This window comes from Peromyscus maniculatus, chromosome 22 (genome assembly GCF_049852395.1).
Source record: "Peromyscus maniculatus bairdii isolate BWxNUB_F1_BW_parent chromosome 22, HU_Pman_BW_mat_3.1, whole genome shotgun sequence".
NCBI classification, from domain to species: Eukaryota; Metazoa; Chordata; class Mammalia; order Rodentia; family Cricetidae; genus Peromyscus; species Peromyscus maniculatus.
The window spans coordinates 57,945,220-57,967,117 of record NC_134873.1 but is presented as its reverse complement, the minus strand read 5'-3'; the positions used below and the strand labels follow the sequence as shown (position 1 = coordinate 57,967,117).

General features: G+C 41.9%; 1 protein-coding gene across 2 annotated transcripts in view; it reads left to right on the top strand.

Moving 5' to 3' along the window:
* Nucleotides 1-21,898, top strand: part of Fshr (follicle stimulating hormone receptor) — a 179,285-nt gene that overhangs the window by 59,733 nt on the left and 97,654 nt on the right. For both annotated transcript variants that reach the window (XM_006985791.4, XM_016004279.3), the window contains exon 2: nucleotides 18,783-18,854. In XM_006985791.4, coding sequence (XP_006985853.2) covers nucleotides 18,783-18,854 — 72 coding nt within the window. The remainder of the gene's footprint in view (nucleotides 1-18,782; nucleotides 18,855-21,898) is intronic.

Sequence of the window (21,898 nt, the reverse complement as noted above, 5' to 3'; positions counted from 1 at the left end):
AGTTCTTTGCAAGCTATTCAAAAACTCCAAAATTCAACTGTATGTTTTCTAAAATGAATCTACCCTACACTATTTATAAGTAAGGTAAATACAATAATTTAAGAAAGATCATGGAAATACTCATCAAAATAAGGGTGGAGGTGCTATATCAGCATCATATGAAACAGACATTAGAACGAGGAACATTACCAGGAATAAAGAAAGACATGGCAAGGGCACAAGAACTTCAAAGATATGAACAAGGTTTTGGACAAATTGACAGCTATCTTTGGAATTTTTAGCAAGCCTATAAAAAAAGATTAAAAAAAAAAAAAAACAAGTACACAAGTGGACAGAATATCCACAAGTAAGAATATCAAAGAATGAACAGTACCACCAGTGCCTCTAATTGATGTCGTCGTCACCTCATTTTATGAAGACGGCATTACTCCACCGTGAAAACCAGACAGTGGCAGGACGGCAAGAAGGAAAGGTCGGGCATCTCTCCTGAACACAGATGTAAAAGCTTGAATCGCACATTAGCAAATCGAACCCACAGTGTGTGACAGGAAACTAGGCACAATGACCGAGCTGAGTTTATTCTGGAGTGCAAGTGTGTGGGAATACTAGGAAATAAAGTGATACCATCCACAGAAAGTAACTGAAAGACTAAAGAAGCAATATTTATATAATGTATATACTAATTAATAGTGAAAGCCAGATCATTTCTACTCACAGATGAGCGTTCACCAAACTGGAAAGAGAAGGGAATTTCTCGTTTGCTTGTTTATTATTAATAGATTGGTCCACCATAGCTGAGGAGATACTGGCAACCAATGGTGGCTGGGAAGGAATGGTCATTTTTCTTTGGGATTGTGTCCACTGGTAGATTTCCCATACTCCAGTAGATGATCACAACCAATGACCATACATACAGGCAACATGAATTGGATACAGCGATATTTTATATATGATGTGAAATTGAGAAGGGAACATTTTGGGGGTCCCAGGTTGAGTTGGAGGGGGAATTAGGGTACATTTGATTATAATACATTACATACATGTGTTGTTGGTTTTTTGTTTTGTTTTGTTTATTTGGGGGGGGGGGACCTGTCACCCAGCCTCCAAATAAATCACAAATGGAGGCTTATTCTTAATTATGAATGCCCAGCCTTATCTTGGCTTCTTTCTTGCCAGCTTTCCTTATCTTAAAAATTATCCCATCTATCTTTGGCTTCTGGGCTTTTCCCATTCTCGCACATCTGTAAATCTTACTCTGTGGCTTGCTGGTTGTGTAGCTGGGTGGCTGGCTCCTGGAGTCCTCCTCCTTCTCTGGCTCCTCGATCTTCCTCTCCTCCCAAATTCCTCCTTCTATATATTCTCATCATGGTCACTGTGGGGTGGAGGGAAAGGGTTTGAAGCTTCCTATACTCAGGATACCACACAGTGTGACTGTCCGTCGACTTCCTGTTGCCTACAAAAATGCAGCGCCCTCAGCTCCAGCATCATTTCTTCCTGCAAGCCGCCATGCTCCCCACCATGATGAGAATGAACTGAACCTGTGAAACCGTCAGTGAGCCACCCTCAAGTACATGGTTTCCTTTATAAGAGTGCTGTGGTCATGGTGTCTCTTCACAGCAATAGAAACCCTAACTAAGACACCCACTCTCTCCACCTCTATTTTTAGGCACTGGCAGCTCTCACTAGCACAAGACAAGAAAGACAATGAGGATTCATTCCATTCAGATCAGAGGAGAAGAAAGAGTAAGAAATACATTGTCTCTATTCATCTGTACCTAGACTACTCATGAGAAGACCCTGGTGATATTTTCTAAGCCAGTGAACTGAGCTTTAATAAAGTGGCAGGGTGCAAGCAGACATGTGAAAACACAGTTGACTTCTCAACTAGGGATGGACGATTAGAAAACACAAGTACAATTTAGCACTAGTTAGAGATTATCAAAAATTAATAATTAGGTATAAACTTCAAACTAGACACCAATCTGTACCCTGAAAGCTACAAAACTGTGAGAGAAATAAAAGAAAATTGAGAACACACTAAGTTTGTGTCCAAATTTTAAAAATTCACAGTAGTTATAAAGCCAATTCTCTCCAAACCAATCTGTAGGTTAACACTGTTCCAACCAAAATCCCAGCAGGATTTTTATTGTGCAGAATAGCATATTAAATGCAAAGAAGTTAAAATAGCAAAATAATTCTGACAAAGATGAACAAAAATAACTTGTATTGGATCACATTAAGACAGCACAAAACTGCAATAATATAAAATGCTTGTGCTGAGAGATGGATACATAGGTCAAATAGAATAGGAGAACTTTATGGGACTAATGAAAATGCGAACTCTATGACTAAGAAAGGATCTGGGGGCTGGAGAGGCTGCTCAGAAGTGAAGAGCAATTGCTGCTCTTCCAAGGACTGAGGTTCGGTTCCCAGCACCCACATTAGGCAGCTCCCAACTGACTGTAACTCCAGCTCCAGGAGATACAAGATCCTCCTCTGGCCTCCTCAATCACATGCACACACTTGCTTATGCAAGCATGCAGACACATTTATATACATTCTGCCTGGAAGGAAGTAGACTCAAAGGACAGGTATGTATAAAACTATGCATGTAAATATTTTTAAAGACTAAACAATAGCGAGTGATGAGTTCAGGCATTGGCAGTGGCTAAGGTGGGGGCAGAATTCCTTCATGCTGTTTTTATGGTGATGAAATTGTTCTACATTTCCATTGTAGCAATGGCTACACAAACATACCTGCACACACGTATGTATACCTGCACACACCGATACACACACCTACACACACATCAATTTTACTGTACATCATTAGTTTTTAAACTTGCCTTGTGATACTGTACTGTGAACCCAATCAACAGCCTTGGCTAACGACTGTCCATATGGGGTACTCGGTTCCTTTTACTTCCCTTTCCAGCTCTTTCCTCCTGAGTCAAGAGCCAGCACCTTGTAAGTGGCCAGAGTCTACCATAACCAGAACCCTTGTGCTTTGTACCCTTTGGAACTAGAAAAGTCTCAAGGAGCCTGTGAATAAGCATCTGCACCACACCTCAGACCATGCTGCAGTCAAGTTAGTTGAAAGAGCTCTTTTTTTTTTTTTTTTTTTTTTTTTTTTGGTTTTTCGAGACAGGGTTTCTCTGTGTAGCTTTGCGCCTTTCCTGGAACTCGCTTGGTAGCCCAGGCTGGCCTTGAACTCACAGAGATCCACCTGGCTCTGCCTCCCGAGTGCTGGGATTAAAGGCGTGCGCCACCACCGCCCAGCTTGAAAGAGCTCTTTTAATGAAACCATTTATTCCTGATATCCATAGATGTTGTCAGAAATAGGCTATGTCAAAAGCCAGATGCAGATCTCCTTCTTAGAATGAAGTCGGTACAATTGTGCCTTCCAGAAGTCAGGGCCACACCCTCTTTGGTAATGTCTAGGTGTGATCTTAGCACTGCTGTGCTGCTGCATGTACTGCTGTGCTGCTGCATGTACTGCTGTGCTGCTGCATGTACTGCTGTGCTGCTGCATGTACTGCTGTACTTTGATGCATTGCAGCCCGGATGAGCTCTGAGTCGCACACAGTCACCCAGGTGATAGCAATTATTATGTAGATTTTTTTTTAATGAAAAGTCCTTGTGTTTCATTTCACCATGTCTATTTATTTCTACCAGTGAGGTACTATAAAAGACAAACATTGCCAGCTGCAATGGTGCACACCTTTAATCCCAGCATTCAAGAGGCAGAGGCAACTGGATCTCTGTAAGTTTGAGGTCAACCTGGTCTACATAAAAGTTCCATTCCATCCAGGGCTACCTAGTGAGAATTTGTCTCAATAAATAAATAAATTCCTTTTATTACTTTTTAAATGATAGACTTTGTTTTATCTGTATTCAGTATGTGAGCTATTTATTCGGAACCTGCTCTGCTCATGCTCAGAACCTAGAGAAAAAAAATATATGCTCAGTAATCAGTCCATGTTTTGATGCAAAACAAACTTACTTAGCTCAGTCTCTGCTAACACTCTCTGATCTGTATCAGAAGAAACAATATTTTAAAAGATGCTTCACTTTCATCCCTACAGACGAAGTTTAGGATGTCAACATACATGTCATTTTAAGGATAATATGTGGCTACTGTGAGGTGATCACCACAGAGTTTAAACAATTGAGTAGTCATTCTTCAAGTCTTATAACACATTTGTTGTTTTAGAAGTGAACTGGGAGACAGGACTGCATTCTGAGCACCAAACCTGGGCTTTTCTTTGAATGGATTTTAAGAAGCTTAATGTGTTTGCTCTTGTCTTTACTGTGTTCTTTTAAGTGTTTGACATTTGTGTTCTATACCGTCACTAAAAGACATTATGCTTTCTGATTAAATGTGTGAAACATCTACACCGAAAACAGAAACTGATTATAAGTGCATTCTGAAATACCAAAAATTATCTTTGGTTCACAGAATGATGACCAGCTTTTCTTCCCATCTCATTGGCAACTGTCAATCAGCCAGAGCCACAGATTCTGGAAGGAAGTTGATTCCTGGCTAATCCCCTCCTATCTGAGCAGAGGGAACCCCAGACTGACCTGTGTGGGAGAGCTGTCTTTCATTTCTGCATCTTGAGCTAAATGCTGTCAATAAGAATAACAGTTAAATTGGGTTGGCATCAACTGAGAAGACCACAGGAACTCCTCAGAGGCCAAGCGTGTTTGCATGTATCTCACCTGTCTATAGGGACCGTAAAGTATTAAAGGGAAATTCTATTTATTCACTCTGACAGATTCCACAAAGGGAAGCCCCAACTTCTATCCAGATCAAAACTCGGGAGCTATAGCAGCGCAAACTCATGCCTGACTTAATTTGATTAAAAAAAAAAAAAGACTCCCTAAAAATCACTTTGGGAACAGTGAGATAGCTAGCAGGTGAAAGGCACTTACCACCAAGCCTGATGACCTGAGTTCAACCCTGAAGTCCCATGTCATGGAAGAAAAGAACAATGGTCTGCAACTTGTCCTCTGACCTCCACATACAATGCCCTGGCGCTCATGCCCCTACCGCACAGATGGAATGAATAAGTGTAATTGTTTAAAGGCTGTCTCTGTGAAGAATTTTCCAGTGAAATCGTATTTTTAATATTCTTGGGGCTTCCTTGTGCTTTTCCAAGCACAGCAGAAGACCGCTGTCCCCTTTGATTCAATTTCCCTTTTTTATAAATTCCAAAGTTTCATCAGGTTTGTTAGGCACCCCAGTTTCCTGCATCAAAGCCCCACCATCCCTGAATCGCATCCTCCATCCCTCTGCTCTATAGACACACAGAGGCGTGTAGACCTGGCTTTGGGGACAGACTTCTATTTGAGAACCAGATTTGCCGCTTACTATGTGGCGTTGGTCAGTGGCCAAACAACTCTAAACTTGGTGCCTTCATCTGTAAGTGGACACAGATAGTTACCCACTTCATAAGGTAGTTTTAAGTTTTGTAATGGCTAATGTAAACACAATGTTGAGCGTGGCACCCGACACGGAAAACACCGTATTGTCACCCTTGTTCATCTCTCCTGCTCTGCACTGTCGTTGTTAGATTACGTAGGCACACAACAGGATTAAACCCGGCAGAGAAGGAAGTGTATCTTACTTCCTAGTTTCCCCCAGAACTTTAAAAATTGTGGGCCACGTGGTAGATGTTCAAAAAGAATTTTAAAGTAATTAAGGGTAGCTATACCTTTCACCTCCCTCCTTCGCATCCCTCCGTCTCTGCACACATAGGTATTCATATAATTCTAAAAGAACGCTTCTGTTCTTATCCTATTATGTTATGCATTACTGGGCCTATATATTTTTCAGTTGCTTCATAACCATTCTTGCTCTGTTTTAACCTCTTTTCTCATCACTACTGTCTCTGACTAGAACATAAGATCATTATGGCATTTAGCTTAGATTTTTTTTGATTTTTTTTTTTTTTGCAACCATGTCACAGCATATAAAGGAGTGTCTGATATTTGAATAGAAAAGCCATAGAAGTTTGACCAGACATTTTTCATTACCCTTTCCGGCTTAGTGACTTTACTTCCAGGGGGTGTCCTGTTCTGTTATGCTGTCTACTACTAGTAGCAGTACTGTGGCCCTAACATAGAGTCCTCTTCACAGTGACCCTGACCCCATTACCCATAAACCCCAATCTGTCCATCAAAGGCAGTTCCCACAGCAAGGTGTATACGACTTATTCACTTATGCTGCTATCTGTGTGTCAGTCACAGAGTGTATTAACTGAAGGGTCTTGCTGTTCCCAGGTTGTCAAGAACTGTTTAGATTGTTCCTTAAGCACATTCTAACAGAAAAGAGATCAGAGATAAGGGAAGCTTGATGAATCCTGTCCCATCATGCTCCCAGTTTCTGCCAACTCCTTAACAACCGAGGAGAGCAGCTTGCTATGATACCTCCGTTCATTTAAAGCAGGTGTTCTCAACTTAATTATGCACCCGAGTCCCCCAGCAAGCTTTTAAACTGAGGAAGACTGATGGCCGAACCCCTTCCAGGCTTGAAGCTCAGGCACAGGTAGCATGTAAAAATTTCCATAAGAGGATTATGTGGCCAGGATTGAGAATCACTGGGCTCTGAAGGATTCTGGCTTATTCAGAACACAGCCTTCCAGACACCAGAAATCTCAAAGTCAGAGTCTTAAAGCGCAGAGCAGAGACTCAGCAAATGCTAACCAAACAGTAGCTCATGTCGGTGTAAGGTGTCAGCCATCATTTAACCAATCCCACCCACAATTCTGTAGGCTGCGGGCCAGGACCACTACATCTTCTCTGTCTTCAATAAAAGCCATAAATCTGCAATTTTTAGATGAACTCTCACAATTGGAAGTACTGGCAACCGATTCAAATTTCTTTAAAATATTGTCTGGGATGAATAAAAACACTTCTTGGCCTGGATTCCATTCGTGGGCCATTAATGTGCAGTTTTTACTTTAAACCAACTGCTCCACCATATCATAAAAATACTTTTACATTTCTAGCATATCTGTATTAAATTCTTAGAAAGCTCAACTCCTTCATAATTTAAAAATGTCCTTGATGCTATATAGAGATAACCAATCATTGTAGTCAGACTAGTTTTAAGGGGTCTAGAAACCTCTGTGGTTTAGATTATGAGACAGGCAATTGCCTCAGTCATAGAACAATTGCTGACATGACCACCCCCCCCCCATCCACCAGCATTCACCTGGAATTGCAATACATAAGACACTGACCGACCGAGCCGCTTGGCTTCCACACAAGTTCCTGCTCTATGGGGCCATCCCAGATACTCGGGGGCTTTAGGATCTAAGTCTATGCTACCTTGGAACAAATACAGTTCAAGCCAAGAAGTGGTGGAAGTTTAGTGGGAGGTTAATTTACCCACAGGAGATACTGCAGGTTGCATTAAAGCTTTCGGTTAGAAAAAATTGTAGCTGGATGTGAACTAAAAGTAAAGGAGAAGCTGAATGTGACCAGTGAACTTGGATTCATGGAGGCAACGGTGAGCAGACTGAATGGGGCTTTGGCATTCTTTCATTTTCCTGGCTTTTGTTCTGTCTTTCTTTAGATAGAAGAACATGGTGGCGAGCCGTGATTAGGAACAGCTCCCTGAATATGATAGGCGAGGCCCACTAGCCACAAGACGCCAGACAGGGGGACGTGTGCATGGCTCCTGACCATGTCTGCGGATGACGGGGCTGAGACAGTGTCCTGAGTGATGGCAGAGAAATTGGACTGAAGACATTCTGACCTCACTACAGTAAAAGAAATACCATTCCGTCATGTCCTAGAAAGGATTCTTCCTGTGATAAGCAATTAACACAAAAGTGTTTCATTTGCTCTTACAAGGGGACCGAGATGAAAAGAACGTGAATACGATCCCATTGTACAACCATATTGTGAACTTCACCTGGTCCAACTTTGCATTTTACAGATGGGATTTATGTGCCATATAAACAGAGGCAGAATGGGGCTCAGAGTCCTAAGTTTTTTGCCTGTCAGATTTTTCCTCACCATGGTGCTTCTCTATTCAAAACATCCATGTATAAATGGCTTACACACCACACTCACAGGCAAGAAGAGAGAAGACGCTCGTGATAAAATGTGAGGAGGGCAACTCTGTTGCCAGTCAGCGTAAACAAAGGGAAAGGGTCCAGCCTTGCCGGGAGGTTGTATGGAGGAGGAGATCAGTTCAGGTATGATGAGCAGAGCTGCCACCACCTCTGTTATAAAGCAGCACAGATGTTGAGATAAGGCCACAGACAAGGAAGGAACAGGATGGCAGGTTCAGAACAGCTGTGAGAAAACGCTTGAATGGGTGCCATGCTCTGCCCAGCCATCATCCTGACTAACACAAGAAGGAGACACGCTTTCATATCTTCCCGTTCATTCTCCTGCGTAAGTTCAGAATACTGTTTCTCCCACAGGCAGGGCTTTCCAGAGGATGACTGGGAGATGGTTGGTTTTCAGGTAGGCATGGTGACATCGTCCCTTAATCCCAGCTCTTGGGTGGAAGAGGCAGGTGGATCTCTGTGAGTTTGAGGCCAACCTCATCTATACAGTGAGTTCCAGGACAACCAAGAGAGAGACCCTGTCTCAAAATAGATAAATAAATATAATTAAATGTAAAAATTTAGAAGGAGAAACTTTTATCTTTTAATAAGGGAGGGTGTTGGGATGATTTTCAACAACCAAGAAATCAACACAGAGAGACCAACTTCCTCTTTTGCCTCTTATTTTCTTTTTACCAGATAAAGTATAGGTAAACGCCATTGCTATCCCACTAATGTAAACACAGTGAAAGCCTGGTGCCACCATTAATGATGAAACTCTGCTGTTCGAATCAACTTAAGCACCTTTTGTCTACCACATGGTCCTGCTACAGGTTTGGAAACCGAAACCTGGTGAATAAGGCCCTATTTTCCTCTTGCTCTGGTTGCTATAGTTTCTAGTCTCAAATGAGTTGGGCTGTGGAGGGAGAAAGATTGGAAGGAAAGAAATTCAATCCACATCACCGAGGGCATGATGGCCCCTCAGGGTGTGGCAGGGATCCAAATGTCAACTGTTATTCTCAGGGAGCTGCTGTGTGGGCTCAGGACTCTCCTGACACTTAAGACCTCTCTCCAGCTCTCCTCCAGCATCCACTACTCACAGCCTCGCATCAGTATCAATTCAGTTTACAGGAAAGTCCCGTTTCCTCAGGTTAAGCCTTCTCAGATCTCCCTTCTTTTGAACCCAGGTCTCCCTCATGAGAAAACTCATAGTTTTGCCCAATTGTCTGTGGACCAGAAAATTTCTCCCCAAAATAGCTAGCTACTTCACAGGTCACAGATGAGTCATGTTCTAGTTCTATCCCTCAAATAGCAGGAAGCACATGTTAATCCATTTAAGTAGCTCTCCTGCTGCCTCCCACACTTGGCTTGAACAAGATTCCACACCATGAAGACAGATCAGAGAACACTGACACCTTCAGAGCCATCCCTGGGAGATGCTAAGGCCTTCATCCAACCTTGAAGGCAACTGATGAATCAATGCAACTATCCTATTATTCTTGTCAGCCAGAGTTTGTACAAAAACGTGATGGGTTTTTATAAAAAATATTTCAGGTGAAGGCTGAGGAGATGGCTCAGTGGGTAAGCATGCTGGCTATATAAGTGTGAAGATCTGAGTTCAGATCCCTAGAGCCCACACAAATCTGAACACTGGGATGCCACTATAACCCCAGCTCCCCAGTGGTGAGGTGAGAGGAAGAGATAGGAGGATCCCCAGAAGCTCATGGGTCATCTAGCCTGGCATAGATAGCCATGAACAATAAGAAATCTTGTATACATGAGGTGGGAAGTGAAGACTGACATCTGAGTTTGCCCTTTGACCCCCACATTCACACCTAGCATGCATTTCTACATTTACACACATGTGTGCACGCACGTATGCTCTATCATAAATCATCTGTCTATCTATCCATCCATCTTTGCATCTGTGAGTCAAATTACATATGCAAGCTATCTATTCCTACTCAGCCCCTGCTCCACGTGGTTCTAAGGCTCATGGATAACAACAGAAGAAATATAACCAATCAGATACCCAAAGTATTTTAAAATCAGGCTGGTCATCTGCTGGGTCATGGAAAAGTAGTTCATTCCAGTGGCTTGTGCTGTTTTCCTTTCTAATTGTGTTGTTGACTTAGTTCTTTCTACATAGTGTCCCTAAAAACACGCTCAGAAAGTCAACCAGGGTAGGAGTTTGACCTAAAGTGTGTGAGGCGTGAGAGCTCGTGGCATTACGAGGTCAAGCTAGTGATCAATTCCTTCCCAGTGCATCCTTTTACCAAGCTGTTCTCACTTTAATTTTTAAACTTGTGTGAAATTCAAAGAACACTGAGCCGAGTGTCATTTACACTGGGGCCATCATAAAAAGGCAGATTTCTCAAAAGGAATATTGGCTGTTTTCCAGGCTGCCAGGAAGCTTTTCATGGAATCTTTTAAACCATTCTCCTTTTAGCCAGAAAGGAAAATTAAACTTGGCCAAGGGTGAATGCTCTGCCCAAGATATGATTCACTGTGACCAGAGACAGAGCTCAAGAAAAACCTTCCTAACATGGGGGAGAAGGAATGTGAAAGCCACCTACCCCACTTATCACAGAAGAACACGGAGTAACATGTAACAACCAGCGGTTTCTTTTCAGGAGGCATCTGGGTGAATTGTGCACACTTTTAGAAATCTTTCGTGTGCATTCCGCCCCTGAAAGAGTGAGGTAAAGGTGTGACCTCCCCCATCAATGGCAGGCTAGTGACACTTATAACAACCCTGCTCTAAAACAATACAAACGAATAGAAGATGCTTGGGGATTTCAGTCTTCCAACACTGACAGTGAAATATTTCATGCATAAGGAATACAGAATGATACAAAAATATCCATCAAACATCAGGCAGCTCTGCTGGGTCTCTACAGTTGGTCACCCTTGTTCAGTTCTTTGTTCAAATATGTGATATTTTGGATACAGCGCTGAGCACTGCTTACCTCTTGTTACAGAAATAAATTCTGTTCTGATTCCACTACTGGCTATCCTCATTTTAACAAGTATGTCGGCATTCTCTACAGGTTTTGCAATACAGGCTTTAGTATTCAGATGGAGTGAAGCCAACAGGTGTGAAGAAATCTATTATTTAAAAGATGGCTCCCTTACACTTACAAATCCCAAGACAACAGAAGACACACAGAGTCTCATCAAAAGAAGGAAGCCTTGGAATCCATGGAGAGTGAACCCAACTCAACTCTGAGCCCTGCCCATTTCCATAGTCACACCAGAAAGGGCATCACAACTGTTCCTCCTTAGGCATCCTGATTTAAAACAAAACACCTAGAATATCTCCGGTTATAGGTAAACACAGGACATTCTGATCTTCTGATAAGATTAGAACATTTCAAGGATTTTTAGCCTTTATTAGATAAAAATAGTCCTCTTCCTGGTGGAGGCCTGCTCTTTTCTGAAGGGAAACAGAGGAAGGGTGGATCTGGGGTAGAGAGAAGGTGTGTGTGGGCGGGGACTGGGAGGGATGGAGGGAGGGGAAACTGCAGTTGGGATGTAATATATGAGAGAAAAGTGAATTTTAAAATAAGATTTTTGTCATGGTTCACATCAGTTTCATCAAATATAGTTTCTATGCCTATTAAATTATATTTTTCTATCTTTTAATATTGTAATTTTATTTGACAGTTTTTTACTATATGGCAACTTTGGAATTCTGGGAAAACCCAATTGAATAACGATTTATTATTTTTTAGGCTGTATGGCCATACATTATTGCTGCTTTTTCAGACTGTGTATTTATACTAATAAGATTTTTAACTTAAAATTTTTCCTTCTTTGTCTTCTCCCTGTCTGGCTTTGCTGCCAGGTTACACCAGCCACACCAGATGGATTAAAGAGGAATCTCTTTCCCACTATGGTGGTGTCTTGGGTAGTTTCTACAAAATTGGACATTTTTTTTTTCTGCTCTGAAGAGGCAGAATACACTTCCAAAATCATATTGCTTGACCTTGATATTTGGTGAAAAGTTTTTAAACTCTCAACCTGATTTGTTAGTGACTACCAAACTATGCAGTGTCTGTGTGTATCCGAGACAGTTTTCCTGATTCTGTCTCTGTGAAAACGTTCTGTGTTTATATATATATATATATATATATATATATATATATATATATATATATATATATATATATATATCACTGAGAGGCCTTCTGTTTTCTTTTTTTTTTTTTTTCGAGACAGGGTTTCTCTGTGTAGCTTTGCGCCTTTCCTGGAACTCACTTGGTAGCCCAGGTTGGCCTCGAACTCACAGAGATCCGCCTGGCTCTGCCTCCCGAGTGCTGGGATTAAAGGCGTGTGCCACCACCACCCGGCTCTGTTTTCTGAAGGCAAAGAAGGAGCCGTGGATCTTGGAGAGAGGGGAGGTAGGCGGAGACTGGGAAGAAGGGAGGGAGGGGAGGGAGAGGAGGCTGCGGTCGGGATGTATATTGTATGAGAGAAGAATAAAGAAAAGGAAAAATTAAAAAAATAAAATATATATAAAAAAAGCATTCTTAGGGTTGTCTCATTTAAAGTCTATTATGTCTGTAGTGTCATCTCTTCACCCGTGTGTGTGTGTGTGTGTGTGTGTGTGTGTGTGTGTGTGTGTGTTCATTGTGCAGCATGGATACATTTTTTTTTCTATTCTATTAATTGTTCTACAAAATGAGTTTGTGATTTTTGTCAGTTCTTACTAATCTCATTTTTTGTTTTGTTTTGTTTTTACAAGACAGGGTTTCTCTGTAGCTTCGGAGCCTGTCCTGGAACTCTCTCTGTAGACCAGGCTGGCCTCGAACTCACAGAGATCCACCTGTCTCTACCTCCTAGGTGCTGGGATTAAAGGCATGTGCCACAGCCACCCAGCTACTCTAACTTCTTTGCATTGTTTTTCTGTTTACTCTCTCAAGACAAACTTAAATGTTGCAATGTGTTTTAAAGTTATTCAGTTAGTCTCATGTTCCTATTCCTAAAATAAAAACTTCTTTGCTCTTGACTTAGAAAAAAATCTACACATGCCTTTAGAATTAGTTGAATATAATTAGAGTAACAAAATTAGAATGAATTATCAGAAATTGTTGGTTCAAATAAACTTTGTATGATAATAAAATTTACAGTGTTAGTAATTCAATTGTTTTCAATAAATAGTCAAGCAAATAAAATTGCCTCTAATAATTGTCATTAATGCTAGAATTATGAAAGTATTTTAATTTTATGTGTATGGATGTTCGGCCTTCATGTATGTCTATATACCTCCTGCAGAGGCCAGAAGAGGGCATCAGATCCTCTGGAGTTGGAGTTACAGATGGTTGTGAACAATTATATGAATGCTGGGAATTAAACTCAAGACCTCTGGGGGAACAGCCAGTGCCCTTAACTGCTGAGCCATTTCTCCAGCCCCTAGAATTATAAGATTTTAAAGTCATTACACTAAACCTTCAATAGTACAAAAATAATTCCTTGTCCATTTTAGCAATAAACAGAGCAAATCTTAACTTTACAACTGTACAATGAGAAGTTTATATAAAGATTAAGCTTTATTAATACAGATGCTTGTTGACTGACACATCTAGATAAATCCATTAATAACTTGACAATATTGAAAGTTAAAACTTAATTTGAGGAAATGGGGAGGGTCTGGGAGGAGTTGAGGGAGGGGAACTATAATCAGATATATTTTATGAAAAAATCTACCTTCAATTAAAAATAATTTCATTCATAGCTGGGCGGCAGTGGCATATGGCTTTAATCCCAGCACTCAGGAGGCAGAGCCAGGCAGATCTCTGTGAGTTCATGGCCAGCCTGGTCTCCAGAGCGAGATCCAGGACAGGCACCAAAACTACACAGAGAAACCGTGTCTGGGAAAAAAAAAACTCAAAAAACAATAATTTCATTCTCCCACTTACCTCACCAAACACTACAACTTAGCCTGACCTGCCTGTTCAGAACACTTACACTGGCCAGTGATTGGACAAAGCCATTGAACACAAAGCCTATTTAATGACAAAATGATGGTTAGTGCAGTTATTGAATACTTACATCCAGAAGAACAGCGACAACACATAACAATCTGGCATCTGTATCCACAGACCAAATCAACCCTGGACCAGAAAGATGTTTTAATGCTAAACCTATACAGATCTCTCCTTGTCATGTTCCTCAATCATACAGTATAACTGTTTACATTGTATTAAACATCATAAGTAGCCTAGAGATGGTTTATACAGTAGTACACGGCAGAACATACATGTGCTATATGTACATACTATACCGTTTTACAGAAGGTATTTACTTCAGCATTCATGGCTTCTGGTATCCTCAAGGGCGTGAGCTAGCCTAACAACAACCCCCAAATGATACCCAGGAACAAACATACACTGTAAAGTGTCTGTTGTTTCCTCTCCTCCTCGTGGCTTCTTTAGGGAACTGTAGCTCACTTTTGCGGCTCATAGTGCTAGCCAGGAAAAGTTCAAAATTTAAAATTAGAACTAGAGATTCTACTGAAAGCATATTGCTTCCACATCATCACAAAGTGTAAATTCTTAAGTCAAGCTATGCTCACTTAAGGACTGCTTACCAAGTTGTCCTGTCTCCTGAGTGTTTTACCTCCCCCAAACGTCTCCATTGACAGTCTCTCATTTCACCAATTGTATTACTAATAATTAGCTTTCTCATGGCTGTGATCTAATACCTGGCGAAATCAAGTTAAGGAAAGAAGGGCTTACTAAGCTTGGTTTGAAGGGATAGTCTACGGTCTTGGTTTGAATTAGAACGGCCCCCATAGGCTCATAGTTTTGAATACTTGGTCAAGAGGGAGCGGCACCATTTGAAAAGATTAGGAAGTGTGGCCTTGTGGGAGGAAGTGCATTACTGGGGGTGGGCTTGGGAGTTTTCAAAAAGCCCATTCCAAACACAGAGTCTCTCTCTCTCCCTGCTGCAGACATGGAGCTCTGGGTAACTTCTCCAGGAACATGTCTGCCTGCATGACACCATACTGCCCACCATGATGATAATGGACCACGCTTCTGAAACTTTAAACAAGCTCCAATTAAATGGTTTCTTTTTTGAGTGTTGCTGTAGTCATGGTGTCTCTTCATAGCAGTAGAACTAGGACACCAAGTATGGTATCAGTGGACCATGAGGCGGCATGATCATGAGGCAGCTTGTTGCATTGCATCCACAGTAAGGAATCAAGCAGAAATCAGTTCTAGTGCTCAACTTGCTTGCTACTTTTTATTCTTTTTGGACCCCAGTCAATTAAATGGTAGCACCAACATTTAAATTAAGGTCTTCTCACCCCAATTAACACAATCTAGAAACTCCCTCACAGACAGGTGCAAAGGATCTCCTACATGATTCTAGGTCCTGTCAAGCTGACAATCAATATCAATAATCGTGCCAATGTTTCTTATTATATTGCTTGAGTTTCACTTTAAATTCTAACCAGGAATAGAATGAGGAAACACTGCCTTATGGTTTTTCTGTTTCAATAATTCAATTAATCTTCTACTGGCTTCTTACTTTAAAAGCTTAACTCACTAATCGTCTGTCTTTTTGTTCCTCTTTCTTTAATAATAACTTAAAGCTGAAAGTTATGTATAAGTAGCAGCTTGACTATTTATATTGTATTTTCTTATATTACCCAAAATCTTTTTATAATTGTAATTTCTTCTTTGACTTATGCATGATTTAAAGGAGTGCTAATATTTTGTTTTTGTTTTGATTTTCCATATGGGTGTATGTGTGTTGAGGTAAAGGAGTTAATTATCTTACCACTGATTTCTAAGTGACTTTGTAATTGCATTCTTGCCAAAGAAAGTTATTTGTTTTTACACTAATTTGCTTTGTGACTTGGTTCAGAGTCGATATTTTTTAGCATTCCTTATTGACTTGGTGGGTTTTCTGGTCATTATGAATTCCTACCTAGTCAGTGAAGGGTACTAATTTCTTTACCCTCTCTTACTCTGTGATGTATGTATGGACATGAGTGTGTACGTGTGTGTGAGTGCATGTGCCTGTCTGTCTGTCTCTCTTTCTACTGAATTAAATTTTCTTATCATCTAAAGGAATTATTTTGCTAAAAGGTTTTTAGTGTCTAATTAAATTTATCCACCAGTATCTTTATTTTACCTTCATATTCGAATGGCAATTTTCTAGTCATATAATTCTAAATTAGCAATTACTCTTCTCTGATCGTTTTGAAGATATTTTTACAAACTTTTCTAATTTTTTCCATTTCAAGATATTTTGTCTTTTTCTCTCTGCATGCTTTAAAAATATTTTCTCCTATAGATCCACAGCTTTCATTCTCAGATCTCTAGCAATGAAACGTACTTCCCTTTTCTGGGACAGCTTGAGATTTCTGAATCTGAGGATTTACAGCTTTCACAAATTATGGGGTTTTTCCTGGGTGTTATTTCATTGAAAGTTGGCTGGTCTCTATTTTCTGTTCATTTCTTTCTGGAATGCATATAAGATAAAGGAAAAGGGGTGAGTAGGAGGGGAGCATCCAGGGTGGAGAAGGGGAGAGGGGGAGAGGGAGGAGAGGAGAGGTTGACAGGGCCTTTGCATTTACCCTCTGTTACCTGGTGGACCAGCTCGGCATCCATACACAAATTCCCTGGTTACCAAATCTGGAAATCACACTCATCCCCCCATCTCTCTTCAGATTCTCTTTTGCAATCACTGTGGCTCAGAATAACATCTGGGATTCAGTTTCTTACTTTGGGCTTTTGAGAATTTTTGACACTTTTGTACAAGCACAGCCATACATGTGAAAGTGATACTTGTTATGATTTATTTAAGACTTCTGGGGGAAATGAAAATTGATCTTTTTTTAAAAAACTGCTTTAAAGTGTAAAAGTCCATAAAAAAAAATATGTTCAAAAGTGAGAGTGTAAACTCCAGAGTGAACCTGCATAGCTTCCATTCTGAACGGTTCTTCAACTATAGAGAGCTTCATTGAGATGGATAGACTTGGGGTCTATTGTGTGAGTTGTTTTGATGTTTTATTTTGGTTTTTTTTTTCAAATTTTTATAATAAAGTTTATAGAGTTTTTAAAAAATTAATTACATTGATAACTTTGAACCATTTAATACAGGCATGGTCTCTGGAACTTTTAGAAAATAAGTCTGTTACTAGAGCTACAGGAGTTGAATTGGTATGAAACAGAAGAGTTGGTCCCTTGGAGCAAAGCATCATGATGATTCTCTCCCATGGTTCCTTATCACAGTGTCATCACAGTGCTGGGGCATGGGATAAGCAAGCTCAAACAAAGGGAGATGAAAGGCCTGTGTGCCCCCACTGCAGCCACAGAACATCTGGGAATTCCAGGCCCACGTTAACCTTGTGAGGCAGCCTGTGAGCAGGAAATGATAACTAAACAATGTAGCGTGGAGAATTCCACAGACATTCATTGCTTTGCTCTCCTGTCAGGTAGGAGTGTTTTAAAACCCGTTCAGAGAGCTGTAACGTGCCTGGGACCAGGCTCGGGGACATCTCAGAGGACAGTCTCTGCCCTTGTAGAGCTCTCACGCTACTCATGAGGAAGAGACGATTACGTGAACAGGTGGGCAAGAAAGAAGAATGTAGAACATGCCAGAAGGAACATGAAGAAACTTTTAAGCAGGAAAGGGGATGAGGGGACATGTCAAGAAGGTTGTCATTTTACATAGAGAGGTTGGGAAAAACCTAGCTGAAAAAGTGAATTTGAGAAAATGGAAGATGAGGGGCAAGCCAGGAGGCTGTCTGTAGACGTCAAGAGATGATGAACCTGAAAATGTTACTTAAAACATGCATTGCAAACTCTTACTATTGACTAAGCTATTTATCAAATTTTGGACAGGAAAACAAAAAAAGAGGTTAGAGGAGCTAGGGAACAGAGAGCAGGAAGCCCCTGGGGGTTCTGAATGCTACTGTACACAATTTGTATTTTTCCCTGAGTGAGGAGAGGAGCAGGGCCCTGTGGTAGTTGTTTTATAGCAAGGGTGAGGCAGATGTCTCGGACAAAAAAAGATGTCAGAAAACCGGAGGTGGTTGTGGCCAAGAGAAGACTTCATGAGCAGGGAAAACGATGTCATGCTTTTATATCAACGGTGGAATTCAGCAGAGGAGGGGAAAGAGAAGCTTGAGATACATGAAAGAAAGGAAGGGAATTTGCAGTAGTGGTTCCCTAGAAGAGAGGGGGAAAAGTGGAGTGGGGATGGGAGGGGCTCTTCTAGGGCAGGATGCTGGACGGCTCAGGAGCAGGAGGTGGCGTGGGGACAGCCAGGCAGGTGAGCTCACTGCAGTGAACACGTGAGAGCAGCAGGAACTTTTCTCCTGACTGCACTCCCACCCCACCCCAGGAACGGGATGCAAGGTCAGCTCGGTGTGACCACAGAGGACAATGTACTGGTGGCTGATACAGGGAAATAGAAGGGTCTCGTGGCTGATAGGCAGGCCTTGGCTGTGACCCTTGTTCATCTCGGCTACTCAGCGTTTCTTGAAATACAATGCTAAGAACCTTACCTGCCTTAAATTCATCTCATCATGCAAATAGAACCCGGACTAGCACTTTTCTGAGAGGGAGGGAACATACTCAGCCCTTATTCTCACAACAGGCACCCCATGTGTGTTGTCTGCTAGCTGGTGTCGTCATCAATCACTCAATTGCTTATGATCAGGTAGATTGTGATGCTTTATACCCACTCTCTTTTCAGGAGGTTTGTGCTCACCAAGCTTCGAGTCATCCCCAAAGGATCATTTTCTGGATTTGAGGACCTGGAGAAAATGTAGGTATCTGATGCTACTGTGTAAATGTTTTGGGTGGACTTGGGTCATGTCCAGCGTGGCTTTCTATACATGTGTCCATCCTTACCAAGGGGTCCCTGTCAGCAGACTCAACAAAGCATGGATTAAACATATTAGGGGAAAAAAATGTCCTGCTCTGTGTGTGTGTGTGTGTGTGTGTGTGTGTGTGTGTGTGTGTGTATAATTCTTATTATTGTTATTCCATAATTGATATACTATTACAACCATTTATATAAATTTGCATTGCATTAGATATTACAAGTAGGCTAGAGTTGATTTATGCTGCAATACACATGAATATATGGGAAGATTATACGTGGGATATACAAGACCTACATGCTGTATGTAAGTCCTGAGCACCTAGAAATGTAGTGGTTAGGAATACATCCTAGAACCTCTATTCCATGGAAAGGACTGCACTTAGAAGTCACCTGATGTGCCGAGCATCTTTTGCATGGCTTCCTGTTCCCTCTCCCTATCATGCTTCCTGCCAATGGTGTTTAGGGACAATTGCTGATTCTAGTGTGACGGTCACAGTCAGCATTTCATTTCACTCTTGTTTGGTTTTTGTAGAAAGGGTTGCTTTCCAGAATGCTTCAACTAGACATCTCAGAAAAGAAATCATTTTTTTTCTGCTTACAGTCTTCTTTCAAAGATATACTTCTACTAGTTCTGGCTAGCTTTGAATCAACAGCAAGGCCTCACATCTGTGTCCTTTAGACCTCTGGTTCCTGAGTCATCTGTACAAGTAACAATCAGTCTCTGATACGCAAATGTTTGAAAGTAGTGAGAACATTTGCAGGACTGGCCAAGAAGTCTCCTCTGCTATCGCAAACACAGCCTTTTTATCGATGTGGTTTAATTTAGAGTTGGCTCCAAATGAGTTTTCTCAAAGTGGGGTGCAGAAGCCAACCCAGAGTGAATCTTCTCACATCACAAGTAACATGCCCTTTCTTTGAAGGCCTCTGGCCTCCGCTCCTAGGATTTAAGAAGGGAGGCATGCTCTCCACAATGACACAGCCGGGGTTCAGAATCTACACGGCAGTCAGTACAGAGATGGCGGAATATTCAGAAAAGGAAATATTTTTACGGTGATGAGGTGGAAGCCACGCTCCAGTTCATGTGTTTCTCCTGGAAACTGTGGGATTTTTCCACTTAGTCCTTCCCCTTTCCTTTAAGAATATTTCTTGGCCGGGTGGTGGTGACGCACGCCTTTAATCCCAGCACTCGGGAGGCAGAGCCAGGCAGATCTCTGTGAGTACGAGGCCAGCCTGGTCTACAGAGTGAGCTCCAGGAAAGGCACCAAAACTACACAGAGAAACCCTGTCTCGAAGAAAAAAAAAAAAGAGAGTATTTCTTGCTGGTGTCTAGGGAAGAGGGAAAGTGATCGATTACCAAAAGGAACACAGTGAGAAAAGCGCTGTGCTTCCACAGTTAAACCACCTGCTTGCAAGCCAGTGGGCAGAGCACGGGTGGACTGCTAGTTTCCATGTAAACTGACTATGTAGCCTTGAAATCTCCTTTAAGGCCTTTACTTCCTTATCTGTGTTTGAGAAAGAGACCTTCATCGTCTTATCAGATGAGAACTCAACTTAAAATGTGCTGACTTCCAATGTTTTTACCTGGTAAAGATACTCAACACAACGTCAGGCACGCATCTGAACAGAGCTTACCATGAGAGCCATAGAGCGGGAGAGATTTGGGCTGAGGTATGCTCCTTGGGAGATTGGCCAATGCCCTGCCAATGATGTAACATATGCTAGATGATTGTAAGATACTCCTGGGTCCCCCCAACATCCTTCTGTCTGCATAGAGACAGAAATAACGGCTATCACAAATAATCCACCCATAAAATTTCACCTGACAGATGTAACTGGCCCCTCACAGGGCACCCAGCATCAGATGAGAGCATCATATGGTCAAAGAGCTGGCCAAGGCGAGCTGACATGACAATAATACGAGCAAGGAGGCAGCTGGTTCGGTACCGCAGCATCTCCAGACGCAGCATATCCGTTCCTGCCTCGTACTTTTATCAATTAGCTGAGCAGCTTGCAGTGAGATATGAAGCGAAACTACACTTAGCTTTTAACTCTTTTCACCCTGAAGCGTCATCCTCAATCCCACAGGCCTTGACTCTCGGGAAACCGCCAGCTCCCCGTCGTTGTCTCCAGGCGTGCCCTCCTTCCGTCCTCCAACATCCTGTTTTTAGCCACTGCCAAGTTCTCATCTCCTTTCTACATCCCTCCTTGTCACCTGGGTTCTTCCTTCAGTTTTGAACCCGTTTCCTACATTTAATAAATACTGGCTTCATTTTCCATGTCTCCTTCTCCCTCAGTCTCTTTAATTTGCCCTACATATGACCAAGTTTCACCCCTATCCCACTAAAAGGAGAAAAAGGAAACACTGTCTCTTAAACAGCCCTTCCCCACCATGCGCTTTCCTCTCCTTCCTCATGAACACCACGGAAAGAACGCTCTCCCCCGCCCTCCCGCCTTCCTCCCTTCAGTCACCTCTTCACCTGCACCCACTTGCGACTTGGCTACAAATTCTTCGAAACTGTCTAATTAGTCTATCAAAGGTCTCAAACAACAACTGTAATTGTGAGATCTAATGACTTTGGGGGAGGATGGGGGAAAGTGATGGCTTTAACAGGCTTCGTTTAGTACCTGGCACACAGTGAAGTCCTCAATGAATGTTAACTACAGTGATAATTATTGCAAAGAGGATGCTAATAAGAAACTCCTGCCAGGATAACTCCTGCTATCTTTCAACTCTCAGTTCTACTCCAGAAACCTTCCCCAACCACAGAGACTCTGCTCCTTTGCAGACATTGTTTACCCAACTATCAGAGTCCCTGCTACCCCACCCCCACCCACAGCACCTCTTCAGGGGCTTCAGTTTTGCCTGTGGGGCTTTTCTCCCTCACACTACATATGGTTGGGGGAAACATTTCCAGCCCCAAAGATGAGCTCCTCACTGAGGTGGCAGGCAGTTTGAACACCATGTCTCCTAGCTCCAGTGGCTG